The 15,928-nt window shown below is 37.4% G+C and overlaps 2 protein-coding genes across 2 annotated transcripts in view; both read right to left on the reverse strand.

Annotated features, from left to right (window-relative positions):
* Nucleotides 1-15,928, reverse strand: part of ALAS2 (5'-aminolevulinate synthase 2) — a 421,539-nt gene that overhangs the window by 378,996 nt on the left and 26,615 nt on the right. The window lies entirely within an intron of this gene.
* On the reverse strand, nt 1,210-6,705 carry PAGE3 (PAGE family member 3). The gene is made up of 4 exons (XM_015127543.3): nt 6,599-6,705; nt 6,029-6,137; nt 3,322-3,441; nt 1,210-1,326 (listed from the first exon to the last, which is right to left on the reverse strand). The coding sequence occupies exons 1-4, from the start codon at nt 6,680-6,682 to the stop codon at nt 1,304-1,306; spliced, it is 336 nt and encodes a 111-aa protein (XP_014983029.1). The 5' UTR covers nt 6,683-6,705; the 3' UTR covers nt 1,210-1,303.

Raw genomic sequence — 15,928 nt, forward strand, 5'->3', positions numbered from 1 at the left:
AGATCAGATGGCTGTAGATGTGTGGTATTATTTCTGAGGACTCAGAACAAGGTCTTTTAAGTCAAACAATTTTATATTCACATGTTGATTAAATTTTTATGAAAGTATCCTATTACTGGCTAAGGTCATCATGTACAGTGTTAGTTCCTTATACAACACTTTCAGAAGCATATACTTTGAGAAAAGTATCAGCATAAAAACATGAGCAGGTGGCTTTCAGAGTGATAGCATCATTAAAGGCATCTAAGCATTCAGAGAAGATGTGCCTCATAAGGTTTGAAGGGATGGGAACCTGGAGCTGCCCCTTCTGTCACTGCCTTTGAAGTCCTAAAATGTAAAATTGTAAGAGACAGAAGCCATACAGAAACAGATGAGCGTAGGAAAGCCTAGCCCTTCATAACTCACAATTTGTGGCGATTTTATTTCTAGAGAATGGAAAAAGAAGTTTTACATCCCAATTCACATTAAAAAGCTAGCATAATCTTGATACCAAAGTCAAAGATTGTACAAGAAATCAGTGTAAGTTAATCTCACTCATAATATATATATACATATACCCTAAATAAAATATTAGGACATAGATTATTGAAAATGGATAACATTTCAAGAACCAATTATGTTTACCCTACAAATGCAAAGTTAGTTATATGTACTTAGTGTATTCACCCCAGTAATAAATTAATAGAGGAACAAATCCTATGATAATCACAGTCGATGAAGTACAACTCTTTGGGGAAAGTCAACATATATCCAAGAGGAATACTATCAGGAAACTAGAAGTAGAAGGAACTTCTGATAAAGCACATCTACAGATAAAATCTACACCAAATCATGGTAAAATGTTGAATATTTTCCATTTCTTATCAGGAATAAGATGAGAGTGTCCACTATCACGAGTTCAATTCCACATTGTGCTGGATGGGTCTGTCCAATGCCATAAAATGAATTAAGGAAATAAAGAGTAAAATACTTTAAAAGGCAGACTGAAAAGTATTATTACTCACAGATGGTATGATTGTATATGTTGACAATCAAAAAGACCTAGAGACAAACTTTTGGAATTAATAAGCATATTTAGCAAGGTTTCTGGAGAGAAAAATCAATACGTAAAATTATATCTCTATACACCAGCTCAAACAGAATATAAATTTTCAAAAAACAAGCATGAAACACCTAATTATTCCTAGTTTAACATAAGCTGCACAAGACTTCTTTGCAGACAATTGTGAAACTTTATTGAGAGAATTTCAATGGTCAAGTTTCCAACGTAAAGACTGCATGTATGGTTTCAGCTTGTCTTCATTTAAACCGATGGTGGCCCTTCACCTATAAGATAAACATAACAGTTGAGAGTATTTTTTAGCAGAACTTTTTTTGATGACACTACGAGTTGAAAAAAGACATAGTTTTGGTTTTATGAAATGAACTATAACAAGGTAACCCTCTGGCTTATATCCAGTTAAACCTCTATAGAGACTTCGAAGGTAGGCTTTCAGGTGTATTAACAATATTTTAAAATCCCACTCATTTTTCTAGTGTATGAGAAAGAGTTTGAGTTCAAAATGATTTGATCAAATGAACCTATTTAAAGAAAGTTTTAACTAGAAACTAAAAACTGCGTGTAATTTTAGAAAAAAAATCCAACTAGCCAAACATAAACATAAAACTTAGGAAACAAAAGAAATTTGAAATAATGTTTTGAATATAGGATAGCTCAAACAGTAATGCTACATTTGAAAGTGCTTAAGTGACATAAATAGAAAGGCTAGTATTATATTTGTTTTGTTTCTGTTGTGGGAAAACGCTAAAATGTTTTTGATGAGTTTACTCCTTATATGGTTGTTTTAAGTAGGTTAACCATTTGTCCCTGTTTTCACCTGTGGTTCTAGTATAATTATCAATAATGCCTCTTTGCACATTTAAAAATATTCCAGTTTGTCCAATAAATTATATCGTCACACTGGTTGCAAACCATTATCATTATAGATGAAGTGTTGAAAAGAAATAGTAATGATTCTCACAATTTGGCAAAAGGGGGAGCAGAAGGAGAGGGAGAGGAGGAGAGAGAGAAAGAGAAGAGACTGAGGAATCTAGAAAAGCCAAATACAAATAAACAATAGCTTATTTTTTTTTGTTGTTTTTAAATGATAAATAATTTTGATGGAAAATTCTGACAAGTTTTAAAAGTTCATCCATGTTATCATGTTTAAATATTCAGTACTACTGTGGTATAGTAAATAATTTTATGTTTTGCTAGCATATCAAACATTGCATCAAATTGTGAAAATTGTTTAGAGCTCAAGAATGCATCCACTTTTAATTATATTACACATTCAATATCTGTCCTGTCTTGTTCCTATTTTTTATTGTGTATACTTGGGCTTTGTCCATTTTCTTCAAGATTATGCAAACTAGGGGATCCTCTATTCATAGATATGTTGAAAATCTCTTTTATTTACTAGCTGAATTATTTCCCTTAATGACTTATACCTATCTTTTATTAAGTATATATTTTTTCCCTTATGTTTATTTTGTGCCTGTTTCTTATTTTTTTATATTGAATGCTCATATAATTTTATATTTTTATCTTTTAATAACATATGTATTTAAGGCAATGATCTTCTCATGAGTATATGTTCAATAGGTTCCTGAACATAGCCCGAAAAATACTTTTAATCTAAATATTCTAATGGAATGGATCAGGAATGTAGAGCAAAAGCAGTAGACTAATGCAAGATAATTTCTTCCCTAAACACTAAGTGTTTATATTAAATTCAGAAGCTCATATAATTAATGCCTAGAAGTTTGGAAAAAAAATGTATAAAACATACTTAAGTTGATTACTCAAATTTTAATATATTTGATTTTGACCCATTTTTGTAAGAGCAAATATGGGTTTAGAAGATAAGGAATTTGCCCAAAGTCAGTGAAATTTTGTTAGAGCTTGGACTAAAGCCTACTTAATTGCCTCAGCATGTTTCATACAATGAATATCTGTTACAAATTCATTAGGTATTTATTAAAAGCAGACCTTTATAAAAGTATCTGATATTATTAGCTGTTGGTTTAGGAACTTACACTAAAAAGTAAGAAAGTACCTTCACATTTTATAATTGAATGTGACTTTGACCCAATGTGGTAGAATCTATGATTCTGTTTGTTTATAAGTCAGGCTTTTGGGGACTGAACTATCTTTCAAAGAATCTTTATATACGAACTCTGTTAAATTATATTAGCAGTAGTGGTACCTCTGTATTATAAAATGTATAGTATTTTTGAAAACAGAAACCCCATAATTTGCATTTTTAATGAATAATTTACCTGCTTCTGGTATTTTAACAGGCTCGAGATTTGGCAGAAATTCTCCCTTGACATTAGGACCATCTCCACGTTCACCCCCAGTCTTTGACCGAGTCAGTTCCCAGAGATAGGCTGCCAGGTCTAGCATGTAAAAATAAAAAAGGTTACCAATTTAAGTTGTAAAACGTAAAATATAAATAAAAGAATGATAATATTCACTCCCTCAATGTTATGAAATAAAAGCCTATAGGCTAGTGTGGTAATACATGCAATGCATAAGAATTTCAAGAACATTATTTCAGGAGTCTTATCAGAAAAAGAAAACAAAGTTTTCCAAATGTTATCACCCTTTTCTTTTCCCACAACTGCCCCAGACAGCTTAGTTGAACCCTCTGTAGGTATACGTTATTGTACTTATCATTTTAAGTTAGTGATTCATTTGAGTCTGTCTAACTAGATTATGAGCTCAAGGCTGAAATCATCTCTCTCATTATATTTACATCCCTAAAACCTACATATTGCATGGCATGAGTCACTGTGAATAAATGTTGAGTGAAAAAAAAAGTATTTAAAAATACAGCCCATACTGGTGAACACTCTGCAAAGCGACTGATCCATTCTCTTAAAAAATACCAGTGTCCTGAAAGACGAAGAAAGAGTGAAGAACTGGTCCAGATTAAAAGAGATTAAATAGGATTGACAACTATATGTAATGCATGATCTTGGAATCAGAAAAAAAAAATCTATAAGGGAAATTATTGGGACAACTGGGGAAATTTGAATATAAGCTATATATTAAACAACTGCATTTTTCATTGTTGAATTCCCCAAATGTAATAAAAATACAGGGGTTATCCAAGAGAATATGGCTATATAAGAGAATAGTGGGTATGAAATCAATGTGGCAAAGCTGTAAACATTAGTTAATCTCGGTGAAAAGCATATGAGCTGATTATAATAGTCTTGCAACTTTTCTGTAAATTTTATATTTTTTCAAAACATAAATTAAAAATAAAAAAGAATAAATGACAACTGTGTTGGAGTTCAGGAAGACAAGAGTTAGTTTTGACAACATTAACAACAACTAGGATTGGACTTCAGACAAGATTGAGTGGATTCAGGGTGGTATGGCTGTGGATGGATTGGATTTCATATATTTGTTTTCCTGCATTACAAAAACCTCCATTTTAAATGACATTGTAAGAACAAAGCACAAAATGTGCTGTCCTTATATTTTACCACAGCGCAATCAGGGAATAAACATCAATTATCTAGGAAATCAGAAATTTACACCATGGATAAGATTTAAATTACATTTAAATTATAATTTTATGAAGAATTAGCTGAATGGATTTGTAAGCATATGACATATTTTATAGTCATGACACCCATAACCCTAACCTGTGGAGGTAACAAGAAACTTACTTTGTTAAAATAAAGTTACTTTTCGGTCCAAAGGTCTTATATGTTACTTTCCATAAATGAATTCCATATACAACGAAGTTCTTAAAACAACAGCAAAATTATTTGTGAATACAGCAAAATCATTGACTTCCAGCAAGAATAATGGGAAGTGGAATGGAAAGAATTTAATGGGTACTATTGTCATCATAATTCTAGGACTCTTTCAACAGTGAATTGCTAAAATAATCTACAGCTTGAGCTATGTAAACATTTTGCTCCAAAATGCCATACCTGGAAGAACTAATTGTTTCATGATAATTGTAGGTACTTAACCTTTTGATGTTTCTAGCCATAAGAGGATTTAACCACCTTTTAAAAGCCACTTAAAAATTATACTGAACCAGCTACCTATATGCTAATATCCTGAATTGTTCAGCTATTAACTAAACTTTCCATACACAAATTTCAATCAAAGTAAACAGTGGCTATCATTCATTGAGTCATTCTCTGGAATCACATTCTGTTCCACTGAATTGGGTCTATTCCTATGCCAGTACTAAGCTATCTCACAGTATAGACATTTTAGTATTAAACAGTTTGAGCAAAATCATTCACTTTTTCTTACAGCAACCTAAATGGTAAGAAGCATACATACTTTGGAATAAAATACAAATTATTTCTCCACCAGTGAAGTGCCCTTTGGTAAGACACAATCTCTGAGTTTCAGTTTTCTTACTTATCAAATGGGATTTATATTTCTATGCAAGCTAGTTTAACCCAAGGTGTTATATATGATATACATATGTGATGTGTATATCACATATCATGTATAGATTTATATCTCGATGCAAGCTAGTTTAATCCAAGGTGTGAATTAGTGTGGATATGAGATATATATATGATATATATATTCATATATGTGATCTATAGTATATATATATAATGCCTTAACACTCTACACATGCTATTACAAGTTGCTTAAACTTTTAATATAATTACTAAAAAGGACAGACAATATTCTAAGATCAAATTTAACTAGTGAAATAGTATACAATTCTGACTAAGATTAAACATAGTTTCCCTGGATTTGCTAATGAAGCGCTCTGGCAAGCATAACAAGTAAGTCTTGGGGGTCGAATGCATTATACTAAGGGACTGCCCCCGGCTGCAAACTATGCCTTCTTCACTTTTCCAGCCAATTTTCAGGCAATGTTTGAGATCTCTTTCTATTGCTTTTTTCCCTCCTTTTACTTCCATATCATAATACATGATATATACATACACCTCCTCCATTCATAGGCATTCTTTCTTTCCCACCCTTCACCTTGGAACTCCAGTGCTCCCTCGTCTCTCTCTTGACCAGGTGTATAATCCTGACTTTCAATTGGTGGTTCCTGTTGTTGAAGTTGGTCATCACTGGGTGGCTCCTGGGCCTAGGAATATGAGTGCATGTGCAAATAAAAAGCTCTGTTATTAATAATGCATGTTAATAACATACATATACTCAGTATACAAATATATCTTACCATAAATAAGCCTAAAGACATTTTTTTATCCTACACAATTCTATATACTTATTCTTAATAGTTACTACAAGAAAAGAGTTACCCTTAAAAACTTGGGAAGCTATTTTAATCCACGCTGGAATGGATGTATACAATGTGTTATGAATAAGCAGGAGAAGGAAGCCATAGAGAATATTTCTGGGGAATATAAAAACATAACCATCCAGGTAACATTAGAATGCAAACATCCAAATCTATGTTTACTTCACGAGATTCAATTATTACCATTTATAAGCATGGAAAACCTTATTAATATATCAATATTAGTTCAACAACATTTTCACAAAAATAAGTTTCTAATAGAAAATATCAAATGTTAAAATACTCACAACCACAGCCCCTATTGGATGATTAGAGTCTTGATCATCTCTTCTTTCTCTAGATCTGGATCTTGTTCTTTGATGTCCACTCATGTTTCACTCTGAAAGTGGCATACTGTGATTCAGAAAATGTACGTAAGAGTGTATCATTTGACCACTTCCATGGCTAAACTGGAAAGCAAGCAAGCTCACAATTACCCTGGGACTTAATTTTAAGATATTTTCAAAATTTTTCAGGTATCATCTAATTTAGCCAAATATGGCTGCTTGCGAAGTCATTAATGTTATGGCTCTGGTAGCAGGCAAGGCTCACGGCAAGACAGAGGACTTCTCTGTGAGTTTTGGTTTTACAATTAGACTCTCCATCATGAAGACATCTAGGAAAATACAGGTGGAGAATTGGAACCGGAATGACTACCTTTTGCCCCACTCTCATTTACTAGGCCCATTTCCCCCCTAAAATCAAGTTAAGTTGGAACGCACAGCCTCTCCCATTCCTTCCCGAGATGTCATTGGCGGAGGTGTGAAGTTGCGAAGCAGAGTGAAGGGCGTGCTCCTCACTCTCTACCGCCGTGGGGCACTCTGCAGACCTCGGGGCCGCGGTTATCAGGCGGCAGTGTTCCTAGTTTCCAGGCCCCTTCCTTACTGCCCACTTCGCCAGGCCACTGCCCAGGTGAGAACTGGGGAATCTGCCCTCCCTCTGAGAGTTCCAGGCGTTTCAGCACTCAGATTCCTCCATCAGCACGCCCAGCACTCGCCCCATCTTCACGTGATTCCTCCCCTCTTCGGCCCACGTTCCTCCCTCTTCCTAGCCCAGCCACGACGACAAAGGCCCATGCGGCGTAGCGACCTGGGAGGAGCCGGACGTCGACCGCGAGGCCCTTTACCCTCAGAAGCCACGGACTGTGGCTTCTGTGCCGCAGGACCTGTCCAAAGCCCGCTGGCGCCCCCTCACATTCACTCACAACTAAATTCCCAGGAGGACTGATCTGCGGACCTACCAGCTGAGTCCCAGTCAGTGAGAAAGAATGAAGAGGACAGGAGGACCGCCTCTCAGGGCACAGCTCTGAGCGCAGACAGCAGACAGCAAGGCACTTGCGCAATAATGGACACACCCAGCAACGGACATGCATACGGATGCAGCTTGTGTTACGTAGACTGAGGCTTTCCTGCCTCTGTTGACTGGGAGCCACAAGATTTCTTGAGTATTGAAAGGGGCTTGCACAGCTCTTTTACTTTTCCTTCCTAAACTTTTTGACGTCTTAAGTAAGGGTCCTTGAGGCTCGAGGTCAAATTAACTATCATACCTAATACAACTCTCATACTTCCCTCATAAATAGAGGGAAGAGGGATCATAAATACATGACATTTAACTGCGCCCCAGCCCCAGCCCAAGAACAGCCTTACACAGGATGGCAAATGACCAAGAGGGCACCTGTACCTGTTGATCCTTTTTCCTGAGGTCTAATTTGTATTAATTAACTCTTGCCTTTTGAAAAACAAACACTGTTATCTGAAGTTTAATGTGAACCTTTAAAGATGCATTGTTTTTTAGTCAAAAAGGACATATTTGATATGGGCCACTAGGGTTACCACAAAATACATAGTTGTTGATGAAATGTAATTTACATCTTTAATGTAATGAGCAAGAACAGCATTTTAAAGAAACACAATAAAATAAAATAGAAACTATCAGAACTGCATTTAGGATATACACATAGCGTACACACACACGTACAAACATACATGTTTACCCACATATATTTATGTTCAGTCCACATCTCCTGCCCTCAAACTGGGATTTACACCATCTGCTTCCCTAGTTCTCAGGCCTTTGGATCTGGATTGAAGTACATCACTGGTTTCTGGTCTCCTTCTTGCTTGTAAATGGCAGACTGTGGGACTCAGCCTTCATAATTGTGTGAATCAATTTTTCACACAATTTTATATATATATAAAATACACACACACACACGGATAAGGAAAAGGGCCAGGATATCAGTCCTACTCACTTCTCTTCAGCACTGTCCTGGTGAATCTAGTTAGTGCAATGAGACAAGAAATGAAATAAAAGGCATTCAGATTGAAAAGGAAGAAGTAAAACTGTATGATTCATAGATAACATAATCTTTCACGTAGAAAATCTGATAGACTCTATAAAACAGTTACTAGAAACAATAAGTGAGTTGCAGAATTAAAAATCGATATAAAAATTTAATTGTATTTCTGTGTATCATCAATACAAACTTGGATTGGCATTTTTAATGGTATGTATTATAGTATTGAAGAATATTAACTGCAAAGGGAAGAATCTGAATAAGGAAGTTCAAGACCTATAACACATTGAAAAGTACAAAAGATGGCTGAGAGAAAATTTAAGACTGAAATAAAATTAAGAGATATATCTTGTTCGTGAATCAAAAGAGTCAATATGCTTAAGATACAGTTTCCCCAAACTGAGCTATAGATTCAAAGCAATTCCAATCAAAATCCCAGAGGGTGTTCTTTTCGGAGAAATTGATAAACTGATCTTCTAAAATAAAGAGAAAGTTTTTAGGCAGAATCAGACAGAAACAGCAGAAACATATATACATGACTACAACCACTAATCAGACAAGTGCAGCTGCTCTGTCTGTGGAGTAGCTATTATTTTATTCCTTTACTTTCTTAATAAACTTGCTTTCACTTTGCACTGCAGACTCACCCTGAATTCTTTCTTGAGTGAGATCCAAGAACCCTCTCTTGGGACATGAGGTCAGGATCCCTTTCCTGTAACATATTTCTGGCGACCACAGAAGGGACTATAGTGCAGAAACCCTGACCCAACGGCTACCTTTGGGTAAGTGTTGGGGTCCTGTAACATCTCTCTGGCGACCACGGAAGTGATTATACTGCAGACACCCCCAACCAAAAGGCTAACTTTGGGTAAGTGGTGGGGTCTGGTAACATCTTTCTCGTGAACCACAACAGGACAATACTGAAGAAACCTCCCCAACCCAAAGGAAATAGACTGCAGCACTGATTGGACGACTTTGGGTAAGTAGCAGGGTATCAGGCTAAAGGATGGGATTGGGTTAGAGGCCCAACTTAGGGGAGTTAAAGTCTCTCCTAAGAGAGAGTAGATTAGAGGCCCCTCTTCATAAAAGGCAAGGACACTTGACTGACCTTGGGTTACAGGCCCAACTTAGGAGTGTTAGAGTCCCTTCTAAGATTTAGGGGGTTAGAGGCCCCTCTCGGTAAAGTCCCTCTCAGCTAAGAACAGGTTCGGCACTATGGGATGTTAACTGCTATTCTCTTTGAATTAATCTGGCTTGCACTCTTTGCTGATGGCTGTGGGTGACAGGATTAGGCACGTGCAGGATCGAGGGACATGGGGAGCATTTTCCTCCTCCAAAAGGGGAAACTTGAGAGCTGATGGGACTGCTTGAAAAAGATCCCTGCCAGACGACAGTAGCCGCCTGAACTTTTCAATGTCGCTGCAATGGGTGGGTCTTTCTCTGGCCTCCCTGATCATTTTGCTTTCCCCACCCGGCCACAGGCAATACTTTCCTTCTCTACTTTTTGTTTCTCTTTCTTATTTTTATTTTATTAATTTGTTTATTAGTTAATTTATTTATTTGACAAAGTCTTGCTCTGTTGCCAGGCTGGAGTACAGTGGCGTGATCTTGGCTCACTGCAACCTCCACCTCCCAGGTTCAAGTGATTCTCCTGCCTCAGCCTCCCTAGTAGCTGGGACTACAGATGTGTGCCACCACGCCCAGCTAAGTTTTTGTTTGTTTGTTTGTTTTTTAGTAAAGACGGAGGTTTCACCATGTTGGCCAGACAGTCTCCATCTCTTGACCTTGTCATCTGCTCACCTCAGCCTCCCAACATGCTGGGATTACTGGCATGAGCCACCGCGCCCAGCCCCCTTTCTTATCTTTTCTATTATTCAGGGCAACCCTCTTGCCCAGAGACCATGTGTTGAAACTCTAAGTCGGAGGTTGGATTAAAGATGACAGGGCCCATCTGGGGGCAAATTTAAGCCTTGCTAGTTTGCTATTGGGTGCTAAGCAGAGTGGCTAATGTCTATGTTTTATCACACGTAGTTTGCTCCAGCCAGAACAACAAAAAAAATAATTTTCCTTTATGATGCAGCTTGGCCCCCAGGGTGATGGTGCTGCAAACCAGATCACTAGGGCTGCTCAAGGAAAGAGAACCCAAAAGCCTGTCATGCTGACAAAAGTGTAAGAATTTCTTACCAGTCAGATTTCTGGCTTATCTCTCTCTCTGTAAACGATCGAATGAATTGAAAAAAAAAATCAGTGTTTATCTCCTCTGTAAAGTTTTGATTAATGCGAAAAAGAATTAGTTCTAAGACTAGTCTTAAGCTGGTGTATTTTGTTCTATGAATTCATTTTTCTGTGTTGAGGGGTACTTCAGCGTAAAACATGGGCTTAGAACACTTGTAAGCCCGCTTTTCAAGACGACCCAGCAAGCTGGTCAGTAACTACTCTTTGGCTGCAGGTCCCTGAAACAAACAAACAAACAAAAACGGATTAAGTATCCACATCGTTTTACATCCTTGGGAGCTTGACCTTTTAACCACGTGGCCGTACTTTCTTTCGGTCTCTGCCTTCAGGGAACAGGAATTTTAGGGTTCATGTCATAGTTAGTTCTAAAACTCATACTGAATAGTTAAAAGCCTTTGCAAGCTCAAAATTAACTACTCTAGACTCCTTCTGGGAAAGAAGCTGAAGACTGCTGCGGGCTGTAGCTCACTAGCTAAGGTATGGGACTTTCGCAGTGGTGGTCCGAGTTCATATTCCTCACCTAGGAAGTAAGTCGTTTCTGGTTTAGTGTTGCGTAACTTTGTCAATTATCTTCTTCTCCACAGACTGTCTTAAATTTTCCTTTCTCTAAGCGCCTGAGAGGTTAACTTTAGTAAAGTTCAAAAGCCAGAAATATCGGCCGTTTGGCATAAGAAATACTAAAAGGACTTTATTAAAACATGCTAAAAGCAGATGTTCAAGCTCTAATAGCCAGGACAGGACTCCTTGGGAAAAACTCCTTGGGACTCCTTGGGAGGCACCAGAGACCCCTTTCCTGGCCCTGTTCTTCCAAGGGCTCCACCCTAAAGCCAGTAATCCAATTAAGAAACTTAAAAACTGGCAAATGAAAAATCTTACAACTACTGCAGTAATCATCTTCTGTCTTTCTGTGTAGCTATATATGTGTTGCGTGTAACATTTATATAAAAGAGCTCTAATTAATTGGCTTAACAATAAGCATTTAAATCAAATATTTTAAAAGCAAAATAAAAAGTGTAATGCCTTTTAGTTTATGTAACTTTAGTAACCTTTGGGAAATAAAAGCAGTTTTAAAAATTACTGATAAAATAAAAACATTTAGTCTAAATTATGCAGGTCAGATATTAAGTTTGTTAAATGCTTTAAAGTCATAAACTGCTTCTTTAACATTTAATAATTGTTCAATTTACCTACCTCAAAGCCATTAGATTCTAGATGAGGTCTCAGGACATGTGGAATTAGCCATGCCCTCTAGCTATACAAAGAAGATTATAAAGAAAGTTATTTTATATGCAAAAGGATCTTGTATGATAAATTCTTGTCCTAAAGTAAAATGACTGGTTGTTTAAAAGGAGGGATGTTTTTATTTTATATTTTTATTTTATAAAAATGTTTTTATTTTATATTCATACAGGAAGCATTATCAAATGTGAAAAAGTGTTTTGCTTTCTTTGGACTAAATTTGCATAAATATGTTATTGGTATATGTTCCAAAGTTATGGGAAACCCCTATAATTCTAATATGACTTAATGTATGTTATTAATAATTATAATTGTTACATAAATAATTGTATACCACAGAGGTAACAAATTTCCTTATCAATTGTGGCTTTACTAGTGGCTGCCCTAAAACTTTATTATCCACAGAAAATTGTTGTCTTGTTTTAATTTTCTTTAGAAGGTGGTTTATAATCCACTATAGAACTCTAGCAAGGATTCTTAAATGCAGCTTTCTGATAACTTTGGAAATTGTAGCATTAAAATACGGGAAACAACTTTCAGAACTCTCATGAAGAGCTAAAATGTTCATGAATATCAAGCAAAACCAAAACAAGAGTTAACTAAATTCACTGAACCAATGAAAAACTGAAGTAATATTTTAACTTTGCTTAAAATGCTGCTGATCCTTTGTTTTGTTTTTCAGAGTCAAGGAAACTTTTCTTTTGCGCTATTCACGGCTTTTAGAAGTTGAGTAAAATATACTCCTGTGAACAAAATTTGTAGCATATTTGTTTCTGTCTGCCCGATTTTGCCAGAATTTGGAAACTAGTCATGAGTGTTCTTAACTTATGGCAATATTGTTATTTGCATAAGTGCAGTAAGAATCTGTTTTCTTTTGTAACAGGAAACAGTTGGAGAAATTGATTATTTTACCAAGGTTTTGACTAGAATGGTGTGTTTTCCTTTAGGGAATTAAACTTGACTTATAGAGCCAATAAAAGCCCTGTGGGGAACTGGCCTCATACCTTGCCTACAACAGTCCCTGTGCAGGGTTTCTGACCGGTAGTGAGTAAAGAATGTCACTTTCTGACAGGTCCAGAAGCCCCAAGTTATCTTGGGACCTCGAGAGGACAAAATTACCCAACTCATAGGTATTTAAGGGTACAAACCCATGGTTGGGCTCGGCTTTAAAAAAGTCTTATCTGAAATTCCTTCTATGGAACAGAGTTCCATCAATGCCAATTTAAAAAGAGCTTATGTGAAAAATAATTATTTTTGCTGCACTTTATACAAATAATCATGCCAAGTATAATAAAGCAAATCTGTCTTACCATGATTTGTCTTTAGTAAAAATGGGAAACTGGAGAGGAAATATTATGTTTCAAAAGCTATGGTATACTTGTTAGATTCTAGTCTCATCAGTTGTTTTTAAGTTTATTTCTGCAATTTAGGGTAGCCCTGCTTATTCTTGTGAACCAAACCAGTGGTCTCTGACTGTTGCTCAGCAGAAACAAGAGGGATGGGTAATATAAAAATCTGGATCAGTATTCTAATCACTAATTAGAATACTGGATCAGTATTCTAATTACACATTGTAATCAGCTAACAACCCCACACCAGCTTAGTTCCAACAGTTGCCCAGTTCATGAAAAGCCTTCTAATTTAGTTTATTTGGAATAACTGTACTTATTTTGCTTTACTCTTGTGGAATATATTGCTGTTATATTCTTTGTGTAGGAATATAGGACAAGCTTACTGAATGTTTTCTTAAACACCTATTAATCTTCCAGATATCACCTTTTGTTGAAACTCAAGAGTTATGAGTGGACCTTACTATACTGGTGCTTTCTGACTGAGCTCCTCTCTACCTTGAATGCAAGAAACCCTCACGGTTAGGCAGGAATATCATAGGCCCTATTCAGTCTGAGGAAGTTCCAGAAGATGGATCTTCATCAGCGGTGTGTGAACCAGAGCAACTCCATTTTAAATAGGAGCTGGGTGAAATGAGACTTAAACTTACTAGGCTGCATTCCCAGACAGTTAAGGCATTCTAAGTCACAGGAAGAGATAGGAAGTCAGCACAAAATACAAGTCATAAAGACCTTGCTGATATAACAGGTTGCTGTTAAGGAGCGAGCCAAAACCCACCAATACCAAAATGGCAATGAGAATGACCTCAGGTCATCCTCACTGCTTCATTCCCATCGGCACTATAATAGTTTACAAATGCCATGGCACTGTCAGGAAGTTACTCTATATGGTCTAAAAAGGGGGGGGGCATGAATAATCCACCCCTTGTTTAGCATATCAACAAGAAATAACCATAAAAGTGGGCAACAGCACCCCTTGAGGCTGCGCTATCTATGGAGTAGCCATTCTTTTATTCCTTTACTTTGTTAATCAACTTATCAACTTGCTTTCACTTTGGGAAAAAAAAAAAAAAAACAAGTGCAGAAACATCCATACGTGAGTACAACCCTTAATTAGAAGAAAATAATCTTACATACTTAACATTATTACCATTTTTGGTGCTCTTAATTCCTTTGTTTAGATCAAAATTTCTACCTGTTTTTATTTTCCTTCTATAAGAAAGATGTCTCTTAACATTTCTTGTAATGTGATATACTGGGCACTGTTCTTTTTTGTTTTTCTTTTTTATTGTACTTTAAGTTCTGGCATACATGTGCAAAATATGCAGGTTTGTTACATGGGTATACATATGCCATGGTAGTTTGCGCACCTATCAACCCATCATCTCGGCTTTAAGCTCCACATGCATTACGTATTTGTCCTAATGCTCTCCCTCCCCTTGGATGTGGTTTTTGTGTAGTGGTCCTTTATGTTGGTGTTGATGTTATTGCTTTCTCTTTGTTACCTTTTCTTCTAACAGTCAGGCCCCTCTTCTGTAGATCTGCTGCAGTTTTCTGGAGGTCCACTGAAGACCCTATTTGCCTGGGTATCACCAGTAGAGGCTGCAGAACAGCAAAGATTGCTGCCTGCTCCTTCTTCTGGAAGCTTTGTCCCAGAGGAGCAGCGGCCTGATGCCAGCCAGAACTCTCCTGTATGAGATGTCGATCGACCCCTGCTGGGAGGTCTCTGCCAGTCAGGAGGCAGGGGGGTCAGGGATCCACTTGAGGAGGCAGTCTGTCCCTTAGCAGAGCTCGAGCGCTGTGCTGCAAAACCTTTTCAGTATGCACTGCTCTCTTCAGAGCTGGCAGGCAAGAACGTTTAAGTCCACTGAAGCCGTGCCCACAGCTGCCCCTTCCCTGAGGTGCTCTGTCCCAGGGAGATGAGAGTTTTATCTATAAGACCCTGACTGGGGCTGTTAACTTTCTTTCACAGTTGCCCTCCCTGCCCAGTGAGGAAGAATCTAGAGAGGCAGTCTGGCCACAGCCACTTTGCCGCCCTGTAGTGAGTTACACCCAGTCTGAACTTCCCAGCTTCCTTAACACTGTCAGGGGAAAATTGCCTACTCAAGCCTCAGTAAGGGTGGATGCCCCTTGCCCCACCAAGCTCCATCATCCCAGGTTGACTTCAGACTGCTGTGCTGGCAGTGACACATTCAAGCCAGTGTTTCATAGCTTCTTGGACTCCATGGGAGTGGGACCCACTGAGTGACACTACTTGGCTCCCTGGCTTCAGACTCCTTTCCAGGGGACTGAAGGGTTCTGTCATGCTGAGGTTCCAGGTGCCACTGGGGTATGAAATAAAATAAATAAATAAATGAATGAATAAATAAAACTCCTGCAGCTAGCTCAGTGTCTGCCCAAACAGCTGCTCAGTTTCGTGTTTGAAACCCAGGGCACTGATGGTGTTAGCACGTGAGGGA

The sequence above is a fragment of the Macaca mulatta genome, chromosome X, assembly GCF_049350105.2.
Source record: "Macaca mulatta isolate MMU2019108-1 chromosome X, T2T-MMU8v2.0, whole genome shotgun sequence".
Lineage (NCBI taxonomy): Eukaryota > Metazoa > Chordata > Mammalia > Primates > Cercopithecidae > Macaca > Macaca mulatta.